General features: G+C 35.9%; 1 protein-coding gene across 1 annotated transcript in view; it reads left to right on the top strand.

The window, feature by feature from the left end:
* Positions 1-14,180, top strand: part of LOC146001777 (dual specificity calcium/calmodulin-dependent 3',5'-cyclic nucleotide phosphodiesterase 1C-like) — a 414,325-nt gene extending 400,145 nt beyond the window's left edge. Inside the window, exons 5-7 of the mRNA XM_083139498.1 lie at positions 5,660-5,728; positions 13,297-13,546; positions 14,166-14,180. Of these exons, the coding sequence (XP_082995624.1) occupies positions 5,660-5,728; positions 13,297-13,546; positions 14,166-14,180 (334 nt within the window). The remainder of the gene's footprint in view (positions 1-5,659; positions 5,729-13,296; positions 13,547-14,165) is intronic.
* The last annotated feature ends 257 nt before the right edge of the window (positions 14,181-14,437 follow it).

The following is a 14,437-nucleotide window of genomic DNA, read 5'->3' as shown; positions in this document are numbered from 1 at the left end:
GCGGGACTCCCCGATAACGTAGTGGTAAGTAACGTCCTCTCCTTGTAATCAAGGAGTCCCGGCTTTGATACCCAGTAGAGGCACATAGTTTCGGATCGCACTTTGAATTGTAAGTCCAATCCCGATTAGCGTAGCTGTGCATAAAGTGAACTGAAACAGCATAACGATCAGTGCTGGAATTGGAAATTCAACGATGGGGGATGTTTCGTCGAGCCTTGGAGATAGATGGGGGTGAATGTATGGTTGAATGTCGAGACAATGAAGCAGGTGGTGAGGTGTCAACGCAAATTATCCTTGCTGTGGAGATGGCATCTCCCCGCGTTACCCACACTTCGAGGACTGATTTTTTTTATAGAAAACTGTAACTCTACTTTTGGAGTACCCTGTAGTCAGTTATTTGCCAGAAAAAAACTTGCGTCGTACAACAGTTAATAAAGAAAGCAATTTAGTTTAATTAAATTGCACTGGTGGTTTTCCGTGAATCGCTAATTTGAATCATGACATATTCTATTGTTATCAATATTTGTTGGAAAAACAAAGCCGAAATTGCATTCAAACTGCTATGTGTCGTGTACTAGTTAAATGCACAATTTAATCAGCCGTATTGGTGTCCAGGAGTTGGTATTCTGGTCCATGCTTTTTTACGTTCCGTTGCAGATTGCATAATTTACACCGTTTCGAGCCAACTCGTGTATCCCTCCTGTGACAGCAAAAGATTGACAGTCTTGTTCTGCCCGAATGCTTTTTTGTCAACCTCGTCGCCATGTAACATGCTTCGATTAAATGACCACGCGATCAATTGCTGCCAATCTACCCTTAGAGCGAGCGTAAAACGCAAGCCAGCAGATTGCTGGAGTGAAGTTGTTGGATTCCAGCTGTTTCGCCAATCTGCCTGCAGAGTGCAGCACCATGTGCAATTAATTTCGCAGCTTAATCATACAGTATTACTCTATGGTTTAATTGACATTGGACGCCCATTTTTTAAGGCAATGTTCATGGAATGGCAGTTTCAAAGGCAGGAGGAGCATAATTTAGGCATCTTCCGTGTATTACTCAAAATAAACGCCATTATGTGTAGGTTCAGCTAGGGTGTGGACAATTTGAGTTTCTTCTTTCCACATTTGGACAGTTTGAAGTTTTGTGATCTAACAGAAGATAACTAATACAAATTATTTTATTAACAGTAGGGACAACCGTGTTCAATACATCTACAGTCATTTTGGAGTGGGAAGGAATCGCATACTCATAGTAATACGTTATTCAGTAATCGTTTGGAATGCCTGCAATAAGTACAGCCAACGTCAGAGATAACAGAGGCTAATTTTATTGCCCACAATTAAAGTGGGCCTACTCAGTCATCTAGGGTCCGTTCGAAGCAACGGGTTGCGCTGAAACTTTGTATAGAGGACATGGAAAGAATGGCGAAGTGAATGCTGAACAAAAGGAAATATTTGAAACATCAAAGAAAGCGTATGTTTAACGTGGGTAAACCGCTCGCAGTGGCAGCCAGCAGTGTCCACGGTTTAGCGGACATCGCGGTAGTAACAGAAAATGCGGTGTTACATTGACAATGACAATGGGTTTTATAAACAGCTGGATAGAGCTTCAAAATAAGACGAAGCTCATATTTGTGGGACCACAAATGCTAGGTTGGCCGCGGTGGCTCAGTCGGTAATGCGTCTGACTACCATGCTAAAGGTCCCGGGTTCGATACCCGGCCGGTTCAAATCCGGGAACTTTTCTAACGATGGAAGCGGTCCCGGCGCCCACCCAGCGTCGAATAACATGGGTACCTGGGGGGTAAAGGCGGCCAGGGGCGTGATGCTGATCACATCACCCCCACTCACGACCGGATCAAGAAAGTGTGGGGCGTTACCCCCACACCCCCTATACGCCTTCATGGCGTGGTGCTAAGCATAGGGGAGTACTTTACCTTTTTACCTTTTTTACACAATGCTAAGAAAACGTTGTTTCACAAAAATGATAAAATCCTTTTTTAAAAATCTGAAAATTAAGATTTGTACTTAAAACCTTTCCATTCTACCTGCATTGTATTGACATTTTATCACGATAGGACCACAATTTTTTTTTATTTATAGAACTTGAAATCGAGCGGCCGTTTGGAAAACACCAAAAGGCATTGTCTTTTTTCTCACGACAATCAAAAATCGAAAGCATTGAGGAATAATTGGTTACCATAGCTTAACACAGAATTGAATAAGCTAAATTTTGATGCAATTAGTTTTTGCGTTGGTTCACTGGCGTACGCTGAGGGGGAGCTGATGGGGCAACAGCCCCTCCCGCAAATTTGAGAAAATCAAAATTTTGAAATGAAGCAGTAAAGAACTCTGGAAGAACCAAAGTGGTAACTGAAAGCCCGCCTTAAAATTACCCCCCCCCCCCCCGATTACATTTTTTTTTTGTATTTGAACAATCTTTAAGATGAAGGTTAAAATTTGTATTTATGGAATATTTTATAGTGTATCCCCAGAACCAGGACCTCCGAGATGCGTATACATCGTGTATACTCCGTATACGGGCCGCAACCTGATGACGTCAAAAGATAAGTCTTGTGTTTTGGCGAAATACATGTATTTGAATGAGCGAGTTCTAAAAAGAGTTCCTGTAAATGTATTTATTTCACAGTAAGAATAATAATTATTATCTCAAATTAAACGTAGTTATGTCCTGATCAGTTACAAGCAAATGCATGCGTTTCAACATTTAATTACTTCTTAGTTAAAAGAAGTGTGTTCAACCAGCGCGAAATACATTTAAGAATTTGTGTATGGTAATATTTATTACTTGTAACTATTAATTATATTATTTTAATTAACACGACAAAATGTTGATAGTTATTCATATGTCCGTATTATTGCGCATAAGTTGTCTGACATTGTGTAGTTCCAAGTTCAAAAGTCACGTCTTAAACATCTAATTTACTATCTAGCCACAGTAGAAGAGTATTCACTTACTTCTTCAAGCTATGTTCCGGTTACAAAAATTACGATCTTGATGATATACATCACGTGAAAGAAATATAATGTACGTACATCAATGGAATTTTACGACTTCGTTCAATTCTATTAACCTATTTCACAAATACATTGTGGATAATTTGATACCTTTGTACTCAGTAATCTATGTTATATTTTCTCTTTGTCGGTTATTTCTGTCAAAGACAGGAAAAAATCTTCATGATTATTGCGATGTGAACTATTAAAAAATGTGTACTTGAGTCACCCGCATTTAAGGTAATTGGAAATGTAGAACGGAAATCTGTAGACAAGTTTCTGAAGTGAAAATTTACTAGTTTATAAAGAATCTGAATAACGATTCCTTTCGTACACTTGCACAGTCAGTCATTGTGATTTCATGTAACCTATTTGCTTTATTTAAATGTATACCCTGTATAATAGTAGGAGAGCGAGATTTTATCTCAACCTGTTCTAAATATCACAAGTACAAGGGGTAATATAAATATGAACTTATATGTCAGCATGGTACGATTTCAATACATGTCCAGGTACAGTTACAAGTAAATTGTCCTTGTAAGGGATGAATGAAATACACGCTGATATTCCTAAAACTTACACCGTATCCTGAAAAACAACTTGTCTCTCGATTTTTACCATATCTAGCTTATCTACCGAAAAGGGATATAATTACAAGAATTTTAGAATACGAATTTCTTCTAACAATATTCTCATGATAGATCATGAGATTTATTGTATTCTTCTGCTTTTTGCTTTGACTTCTTAATTAAAGTAAGTCGTTTGCATTAATATTCCCATTTTCCATGTGATCGTAAATCCATTTTCATAGGCTTTAATTACTGTTAGATCATTTAAGGTTAGTGTTCATAGCATCCAGGTATTTCGAATAGGTTACGCTAGTACGTTTGCTGCATTAGGATGTGTACACTTTCTCTCTTTGCTTGATGTAAAAGTTTTAATATGAAAAATGATTTTAAAAGATTGTAACCTTCAACCAAACCAGTCAAACTTTTGCAGCCAAATATTTACCGGATTTCTAGAAAATTAAAAATGTGTTCAAGTTACACATGGGAATTCAGTTTCCAAAGTTGGAAAGTTTATTTAATACGAAATTCCAATCTTACAAGCGCTTTCCTTAGCCTAACTTTTACAAAATTATCTTGCATGCATAAGTTGAATCGTAAGTGTTTATTCCACAGCAATTCAATAGCAAATATGGTAAATGTCTGTTATATCGGAGACACATTTCTTCATTTTTACAGAAGAAACTACTTACGGAAATGAGTTTCTGTAGTATTTTGAAAGTTCATGGAGGTATTTTCTCACCGTAGAATGCTGCACAACAAGAAATAAGCACTTTTAATATAATAAACTTGCATTTTGTGCAAAGCGACAACATTATGCCATTGTTTCCATTATGTACCTGCAGATGGCGCGAGCATCGAAAGTCACGCGGTCTCGCCAGTGTTTCCAAACGTGCCTTTTCTGTACCAGAATTTTTTTTATTATTTTTTTTAACTATGCTTACCTAACCTAACCCAACCTAACCTAACCTTGCCGGAAATGGTTCGTGGGGCTATCGTGAATGGTTTTTGTGGCTATCCGTTAATGGTTTGTGATTACATAATGAACACCAAAGTAGGTATTTTTCGGTTAAGAAGGTTGAAACACTGCATACCCACTTTATATCAACAAAACACAAGCACGACACGCGGTGATCCACAGCTGTGTGCGCGATATTGTATGTTCCGCAACGGAAGAAAGGGCCCAAAAGAATTACTCGTAATGTGAAAAATCGAAGTTATTTTCGTGTAAAAAACATAATGGCACCTTCAACTATGTTCCGCAATACACAATTGGTAAGTACGAACCATTTAAATCTGAAAATATCCGATAGAAATGTGTCTCCCATATAACAGACATTTACCGCAATTATATATTAACGATGATAATTCTTTACGAATTTAGAGTAAGTATCAATGTAGGATCAAATTTTCTTTCTATTGCATTTTTTGCCCTTGGTAATTTTAAAAATGAAGGTACATTGTGCAGAACGGCAAAGATTGGATTTTACTTTATCAACATTATTCACGTATTTTGTAATGCCGTATAACATAACGTATGAAATGTTCGTGATGTGAAAGCAACTTTCTGAATGAATAAGAAGGACGATTCAGTCAGAAAAATAAATATTATACTCTTATACTTTGTTAAATGCTATAAATGACTATAGCTGACTAGTCCTGTGACGTCCCGGAAGTTGGTGTGTGGCCCGTATATAAGTATCTTGGAGGCCCCGCCCAGAACGCAGGTATGTATTATCCACCTTTACAATTTCAGTCCCTCCGAAAGGAAATCCTGCGTACGCCAGTAGGTAGGTCTATCGGTTAAGTCCAAACTCGAGTATCCATAATTTTTAATCCAATAGTAGAGAAGCAGAGAAGCGACGTAAAGTAACCAAAATTGAAAACTGCAGAATTCTTCTCGAGAAACTATTTTATTTAGCTGCAAGGGAGTAATGTGATCTGTATGAATCTGTGTCTTTGATTTGGTAGTGTATGGTGTGCGTGTTGTTCTTGTAGTTTTGGTTACTGCTGATTCTTTTAATATAAACGTATTACGAAACTATAAACTTTATATTGATATCGTTTCATATTTTGCAGATATGCGGGAAATCTGGAAGATAGAGATTGTAATAGCTTCCTGAAAATGCTTAGTTCTGTGTATAATCAGTAAGCCTACTTTATAATATTGCTTATCAATACTACCAATTATTAAATAATGTTTTACTAATTCTCTAATCAATCAAAAGACTAATATTTTTTAAAGTTTTATCACAGCTCTAACTTTTACACATTAACATGTTCATGTTCTAGAACATAAAATGCTTACACTAACAAAATGGTTCTCTATCTTCAAAGCCACAAATATCTGCTTGTATACAAAGCCTTATTTGGAACTAAACACGACCAAAATGTTCAGTAGATATAATACGTTTAAGTACTACGTTAATTATATAAGATTGAACTAACTCTATATCTTGTACACCAAACAATATGGTATTATCATACATATTGTTGCTTTCACAGTTGAACATAGAAGTATCATACAAAATGCTTTAAAGTTAAAGTTGTTATTGTATTTCTTCTGTTTTTTTTATGATTGTTTCTTTTATTTAATATGTAAACATTCAGAAAATATATTTGCTTTTCCCCTTGTACATAAATTCTTGTACATGAATTACTTGCAATTTAACATTCTTAAGATATATAACAAACTCCTTCCAAGTGGTAAGAGAACCTGTGATTGGTAAATAATGACATCAGTAAATTTACAGGAAATCTTTTATTTCAGGTGTTAATGTAAGGTTAAATAGTACATGTGTGACAATCGCATTATTATAATATTATTATCTGCTTATTTTGTCTTAGATGATTCATATTTTATATAAAGTTACAATTTTGAATTTTGATGTAATTATTCTTATACTCTACCTTTCTCTTCTCTTCTATCTGATATGTAAATATGTATAGATTATATATAAAATAGATTGTTATAACATGAACTGACGTATAATTTTACGTATCACATTTGTGATGGTACATTTAAATTTCCTTTCTAATTCTGTTTATAACTCCAAATTTTGAGAAGGAAACTAAAGTTAGCACTGATATAACTTAAAGAAATGTGATATTAAAAAATAAATGCAAAGAAGGGTATATAAAAATATTGTATTTTTAAATATTTATAATTTCAATATCACATTCTTAAGAATAAATATTGATGCAAGTATGCAATCTTTGCAATACTGAAAAATATTAAAACAATATTTGTCTTCAATAAAAACATGTAGTTGCGATATATTTTTCATGACGACAGTGATGCTTAAGCATTTAAATTTTAATTTTATCTTAGATACAAATCGTAATACAATTAACCCATGGATAATTTGTTTATTTTCAGTCTTACCGAATTATGCTACATTTTATTGAAATGCATACTATTTCATCAATAGGGCCTCACTACTCGTATTAAAGTAAGACACTTACTATGTATTAGGAAATTGGTTAAGTTTGTGAAACCATCATTCCCTACAGAATTGAATTTCCACAATTTAAATAAATGTTTTCTATTAAAATTGCTCATTTTGAACCTAAACAACAAAATAATGTGTACAGTTATTTTCTACTCACAATTTTGCGATTATGCAGTACGTTAAGAACTGGTTTAATGAGTACTATAATAAAACGTAACAATCATTGTATTAAATTTTAAATGGTTATGAATTAATAAAACTAAACACAGGTATCATTCATTCACTGAAGCTAACCGGTGGAAGAGTATAATAACAAATATTAGTAATATTGCATAGTTAATTCATTTGGCGATTATTTTTAAAGCTGTTTTTAATTCTTTCCTCGCTGAATTTCCTAAGTTTTTTTTCTCTCCTTGATCGCTCCCTTTCTCTGAGCTCATCTGCCTCTAACTCTCTCTCTCTCTCTCTTTTTCTCTCTCTTTACTCTCGATTTTTCTCTGTTTCGCCTTTGTTGATGCCAGTGTTGCCTGTTGTTTGCACAGGATTCCAGATGAGGGACCACACGATGAGAAGTCCCACAACGCCACGAAGCCTCTTCGTTTTGTCCAGCAGCGCCGACTTCGGACCCCCGTGTGGGCAAGGTCATTGCAGCTCTCCACTCCTCTCTTGAGATCTCACCTGCCACGTGTAACCCTCCCTGCTCCCTCCTCCGAAAGGGATTTCAGCACGGCGGTCACTACATCCCTGTCCAATATCATCTTTGGCATATTTTAGTGTTTCGTCCACACCTTTCCTTGCCTTTAAACCGAGTGAACTGGAATTTGTAGGTTTAAAATGCGACGCAGATATTAGTTTCAATGTGTTCCAGACCTATGTAGAGTCAGATTATTTTCGGAACAGCTCTGGCTGACTGCGCGAGTCTAGCTAGTGAGCCTACCGACAGCGAGGAGCGTGAGAAAGAGGGTCCGCGATTGGTGCCGGGTTGGAATGACTTCAGTAGCTCGCTTGTTGATTGGCTGCTTCGGAAGTTGTGACTCGCTCCCAAGCTGCAAATGCACAACAGTCAGGGATGTTATGGAAATAATCTTACTCTACCTAATGTCTAGGAATTTGCTTCCAACTATAATCATTCAGTAATTTTTCACCACAGATTGGAACAGTTTTCTGATAATTCGTTAACATTAATGTAGTTTGCTTTTGAATAAAGAACAACATGTTGCTTCTAAGTTTACGAAATTCAAACTTTATACAACGAAACTATTCAGTGGATATACATGGTGATCAAAAGTCCCTTAACACCACCTATAAAATGTAAATGAGATAGCTTGGGTACAATTGATCATGACAGAAACATGACGTTGATTAAAATAATTTGCAATGGCTCGTGAACTTCTCACCCCAGACAGCAGTACGATCTATTTTATATCCTCACTCGTTAGGAGCACTCATGCAGTCATAGCTTTTTCCTGATTAAAGACAGGTTGAAAAAACCTTCATCATTGCATTTCTCGTGAAATTCTAGCCTGATTTGATATATCACATCACCCCCTTCTCATTTAAAATTTTGAGCTGAATTCAATATGAATTCAACCTGTTTCTATCATCACCATTCGTACCCAGCCCAACTTCTTTTCATTTTATTGGAAGTATTAAGGGACTTTTGAATCACCCTATAGGTCCGAGATTCAATTGGTTGACCCAAACGAGCAGAACCGTATTGAACGTCGGCTAAGGCTCAAAAGAAACTGAGCAAATGCTTTACATAATTAATCTACACTCATTGTTTTCCATAATGTGACATTCTTATAAAGTCGTATGTCAAATTTCCCCTTTACTTTGTTTCCATATTCACCATTGATGGAAATGACACTATTCAGTTACCTTAGTTATTTTATCAGTATATTCACTCGTTACTTTCCCAACTTTAGATTTATCGAACGGAAATTATTACTATTCTTGTCCTGATAAATTAGTTTCCCCTCCTACGAGTTAAACGTTACATTACATTAAACGTAATCACTCAAGATTAAGTTTCGTTATTTACTGATACTTCTATATGATTATTTGGAAAATAATCAATAGAAAATCAAATAAAAAGTAGGGAGACCATCCGCAATTTGAAATTTCACGATGTGTCATAAGAAACACACAATAATTCCGTTCCTCTCCCATCCAAATCCTCCGCTGTCCTTTAGTGTATCGACTATATATGTGTTCCTTAAGAATATATATGTTTCATTCTGAATAAGCTAAATGTATAGGGCTAATAATTTTGAGAAGCAAGATAAATACGTCATTCCAATTCTGCATAAACAATTCTGTCCTTGTGTCTGTACTTTATTTAGACTTTAAATATGCTTCTTTGTACGTGTGCCTGAATCTCCTAAAATCGTCCTAAGTCCACTAGATCGTGCTTGGCTTCCTGTTCATAATGGCTGTCAACAGTTTTATCCACGTTCTGTTGATGGTCCTATTGTAGTGTTTCTAGAATAACCCTGTATTAGAGGTCGTCGAAACGTTGCTAACTGAACTGTTGGTATTTTGTTGTAGTTCTCTTGTTGTGCACGCCAGTGGTTACTTATGCAAACTCGTACTGCTGTGCCAGCAGAACGATAATTACATACATTGGTAGTCCCCTATTTCCTCTCATGCATGGTGCATCGTAATTACGTTTGTCAGCTTTCCCACAAATAATTATCCCCTTTACGTGCTAGATGACCTGTCGTATGCGCTGACACAGACATCAGAAATCTCGTCATTGTTACTCGATTATTGTAGCAACAATATAGGGCCAAGATATACCGAAATTCTTTCAACAATTCATAATAATCCAAGATGTGTACTTTAAACATTCAATTTTACGTACCGCGTTCATGTATGTATATATACCGGGTGGTCTATTTATAATGATAGAATGGAATATCGCATGCAGAATGAATCCAATCGAAAAATTGCACAGAAAATAAGTTTGATACTATTATTGAGGGGGTAAGTAAATGCCGTAAAAATTTTGTCGCCGCCACCCACCCCTTAGGGGGGGGTAAATGTGAAATTTCAAATGGAACACCCCCATTCGTTTTACATATTTGGATTCAGTGTTGAAAAGAAGTATTTTTTGTTTGAAAAAATTTTGGAAAAAAATTGCAACCTTCGAACATTTATAAACATTTTGTAGTTTCAGTTTCATTTTGTTCCCTTTAGTTAATAAGAGTTTTGGTTTCTGTTGAGAACATTGCAAAAACGATTTTTATTCAAAAAATGTGTGCAAAGAATTCGGCAAAAGAAAATTGTTTGCAATTTATGTGTTTGTGTAACAATAAATAATATTAATTTGTTCCAACTCTTTGGTTTCAAGGAACAATTTCATATGAACAACAAAATTAAGTATGTTACTACAAATTAGTTATCATTTGAGGTACACAAATAAATGTTTAAAGGAGCAAATGTTCAAAATGATGACCGTTGAAATGCATTGAAGAGAACTGCTGTCATCATTTGGAACATTTGCTCCTTTAAACATTTATTTGTGTACCTCAAATGATAACTAATTTGTAGTAACATACTTAATTTTGTTGTTCATATGAAATTGTTCCTTGAAACCAAAGAGTTGGAACAAATTAATATTATTTATTGTTACACAAACACATAAATTGCAAACAATTTTCTTTTGCCGAATTCTTTGCACACATTTTTTGAATAAAAATCGTTTTTGCAATGTTCTCAACAGAAACCAAAACTCTTATTAACTAAAGGGAACAATATGAAACTGAAACTACAAAATGTTTATAAATGTTCGAAGGTTGCAATTTTTTTCCAAAATTTTTTTCGAACAAAAAATACTTCTTTTCAACACTGAATCCAAATATGTAAAACGAATGGGGGTGTTCCATTTGAAATTTCACATTTACCCCCCCCCTAAGGGGTGGGTGGCGGCGACAAAATTTTTGCGGCATTGACTTACCCCCTCAATAATAGTATCAAACTTTTTCTGTGCAATTTTTCGATTGGATGCATTCTGCATGCGATATTCCATACTATCATTATAAATGGACCACCCGGTGTATATATATATATATATATATATATATATATAAACTGTTATATCTGTTGTATTTAAACATTGTTTACACTAAGTCGTGTAGTGATAATAAATAGAACAAGAACAATTGAGCATAATTGAGAACTGAGATTTCGAGTGTGAGCGTAGAAATGAAATGTAACTTGTCTTTGTATCAACTTCAGCCTATCAATATTGATCTATTGTACTCAATAATCAGACAAAACACCATTACTAAACCTCAAAGAAGCTTTGGAAATCTTATTTCGGTTTATCTTGGCATGTGCTTAGTGTCCTCAGCATGTTTATCCTATCATTTACTGTGACTTGTGTATCTTTTAACATTTCATCATTAGTGATTGACTTGTGTGGAAGAGATCAGTCAGGATACAGAAGACCCTTAAATATTATGTTTTCCTCGTCTGCAAGATCTATAGTTCATAGTCGAGAATTCTTTCTAGTCAGGCATCGTAATACTAGTGGGACGATTTGCTTCTTAATACCTTTAGTTGCATGCTATGTATATTGTATTGTTTTATATTATTTAAGAAGTAACTGTGTTTGTGTGTTTACGTTTCTAGTTGTTACAACGCGACCACTGCACGTTGTGGAGGAAGTCGAAAAAGAATAATGAACATTCTGTGAATTGTGGAAAAGGTTATTTTGAGTGGAATGAAGTGGACATTTCTTTTTTCAGCAGATCGGAATGCCTTTATTAACCCAGGCATTTATTTACAATTACAAGGTGTTTTGGTGCATGTATATGTGGGAACTTATACGGTTGGGCGTGTTAAGTTGTTGACACGGGATCTCGGCACGAAAATTTCTGGTCTGTCGTGAGGTGTCAATTCATCATTATCACTATTAGCCAAGAGTGGCAGAAAAGCAACATAAAATAAAAATATAAAAACAAATATGTACATAACCATGCTTATTCATAGATTGTTACACATTTAATTGATGCTTCTTTTCATCATTCATTAAAAGTACATAACAGAAGTTCGGTTTTGATATACTCGCACATACAACCAATAACAAAACTGAACTCTTTAACAAGTGTAACTAGTGAAATCTTGCTTTACCATGGATAATTAATTATTTTTAAAAATTGACTGCCAGTAAGCTCTTAGTTTGTGATCTGTCTTTAATGTTGTGAAAAGGACATGTGTCTGAAAGATGTGGATTTTCAGAAAGTGAATAGATGTTTGTTGGTCAGAATGTTCCTTAGTCTTGTTTCCTCCATAACGATCTGAGGTCATGATTTCAATTTGTTGTAACAATGTGTAACCCAAGATGAAAGTTTAAGCTTGCAGTGTTATCTAACAATTTTGAGATACATTTCAGCTGCAGGGTTTTAAAGTTGAGGTGTAATCAGTCAGTATTCCAACTGGCTTATAGCCGTTTGAAAGTAAGTTACAGCAATCAGTGCAGTTTTAAAGCAAGATCAATGTGTATAAGAGAGGTTTAGTCTTGTTTTTCGCATAGTCCAATTATACATTATTGTATAGTTTAAATGTATGTCAAGATCAATGTTGAACTACTTAGTTTCAATTATGTGAGTAAGGACCACTTTAGACGAAAGCATTTCCCTGAACATTTTTGCTTCGAAAAATCTTATAGCAGATAATACTTTACACGGAAACATTTCATGTTATATTTCGGTTAGGTTTTGCGATTATAATGTATACAGCATGAAAGGTACGTCGAGTGCTTACAATTTCTTCAAATAAAATATTCTTCTGTACGTGTACTGTATACTCTAAGGTATGTGTTTAAGCAGCGCCATTGCTTTGTACCTGAAACCTTTTTATACGCAACGTTATTCCTCTCGGTTGAATAGTTATCGGCTTTTAAAAATTTGAAGTGATACATTGTTCACATCTCACGCGGCCGCCATTACAACTGCACTCGTGACCTAGAGCTCGCCTCTGATTGGTTACGCTGCGAAAAATGCTACGGACCGAGCCTATCCTTGAGAAATGCCATGAAATATGCCATGGCATCTGAAAAGCCATAAGGTTTTTCACTTTACGCGGTAGCATTTTGGTCATGGCTTAAATGTTAAGGAAAATGCTTTCGCCTAAACAAGTAGGCGACTAGAAACTTCTGGTCTGCAAAATTACGCAAGCATTAATCTGCATGCAAGGTGGTAACGGTACTGGTTTGACGATTGCCAACGATGATGCTGACGATGTTTTCTGTTTCAGGCGCCTGGCTGACGAAGACGACGAACTGTCGGAAGTGCAACCGGATGCGGTGCCACCGGAAGTCAGGGAGTGGCTGGCCTCCACCTTCACGAGGCAGCTGGCCACGACGCGGAGAAAAGCCGACGAGAAGCCGAAATTCAGGTCCGTGGCGCACGCCATCAGGGCAGGCATCTTCGTGGACCGGATCTACCGCCGCATCTCTAGCTCCGCCCTCATGCAGTTCCCACCGGAAGTCGTCAAAGTACTCAAGGTAAACAAAAAAAAGGTGTTAACTTCCGCTGAACTGAATATCTCTGGAGCAAGCGAACAAAAACAAGTCTCTGCGCAAGTAGTGACGCGAGACTCCTCCACCAGTGAACGCGTCAAAGGGAATGTGATTACGTGGAGGGGGAAAGCGACTGTAGTTACCAGCCGTCGCAGCAGAGTGTACTGCTTCGCTCTGCCTACTCGGTACCCCTTTTCTGCCGCTATGCGCAGCCTTGCTCCAAGAGATATCGGGGGCAGAGTATACTATACATTCACTAACAAAATTGAGTTGAATTTCAGCAGTGGAAACATGATTAATTGAATGGTTGATTAATTGTTAGTATCAAAAAATAATATCAATTTTGAATAATTTGGAAAAAAAGTTCTTAATTTAGTCCCTCTAAAGAATCCCTCACCCCAAAATGAAGTAATTTTAATTTTTCAAGTTTGTTCTTTTTAATTTTATCTTTAATATTTATATTACGGTATATACAAAAAGAAGTCATTACAAAAGTAAATACCATAGTCGAATGTAGTGAATTAATACAAGCAGTTATACTAAAAGAAAATTTTAAACATAAGTTTAGCAAGCTTACTTACCTTATCATTATTTGTTTTTTAAGGTGAGAGGCAAGTAGCACTAATACATTTCTCTCGATTTTGAGCACCGGAGCGTATTTCATGAAAGCATATGAAACTTTTTGTGCATCCGGCACATATTTCTCCACGTCTGTCTGCGGAATATTTTTCGCCATAAATTGGTCATTTAGCATCATCATCCTCACTGTTGCTGTCGTCAATTGAGTCGTCACATTGAATGTCGTCACTGCTCTCCATTCTTGACATACTATTTTAAAGTTGTACAGCTTGCTTACTTCTTTGTAGCCCCAGCTTC

The sequence above is a fragment of the Lepisma saccharinum genome, chromosome 17 (assembly GCF_977018435.1).
Source record: "Lepisma saccharinum chromosome 17, izLepSacc3.1, whole genome shotgun sequence".
NCBI classification, from domain to species: domain Eukaryota; kingdom Metazoa; phylum Arthropoda; class Insecta; order Zygentoma; family Lepismatidae; genus Lepisma; species Lepisma saccharinum.
The sequence above is the reverse complement of the archived record's forward strand: the minus strand, read 5'-3'. Positions and strand labels throughout refer to the sequence as shown.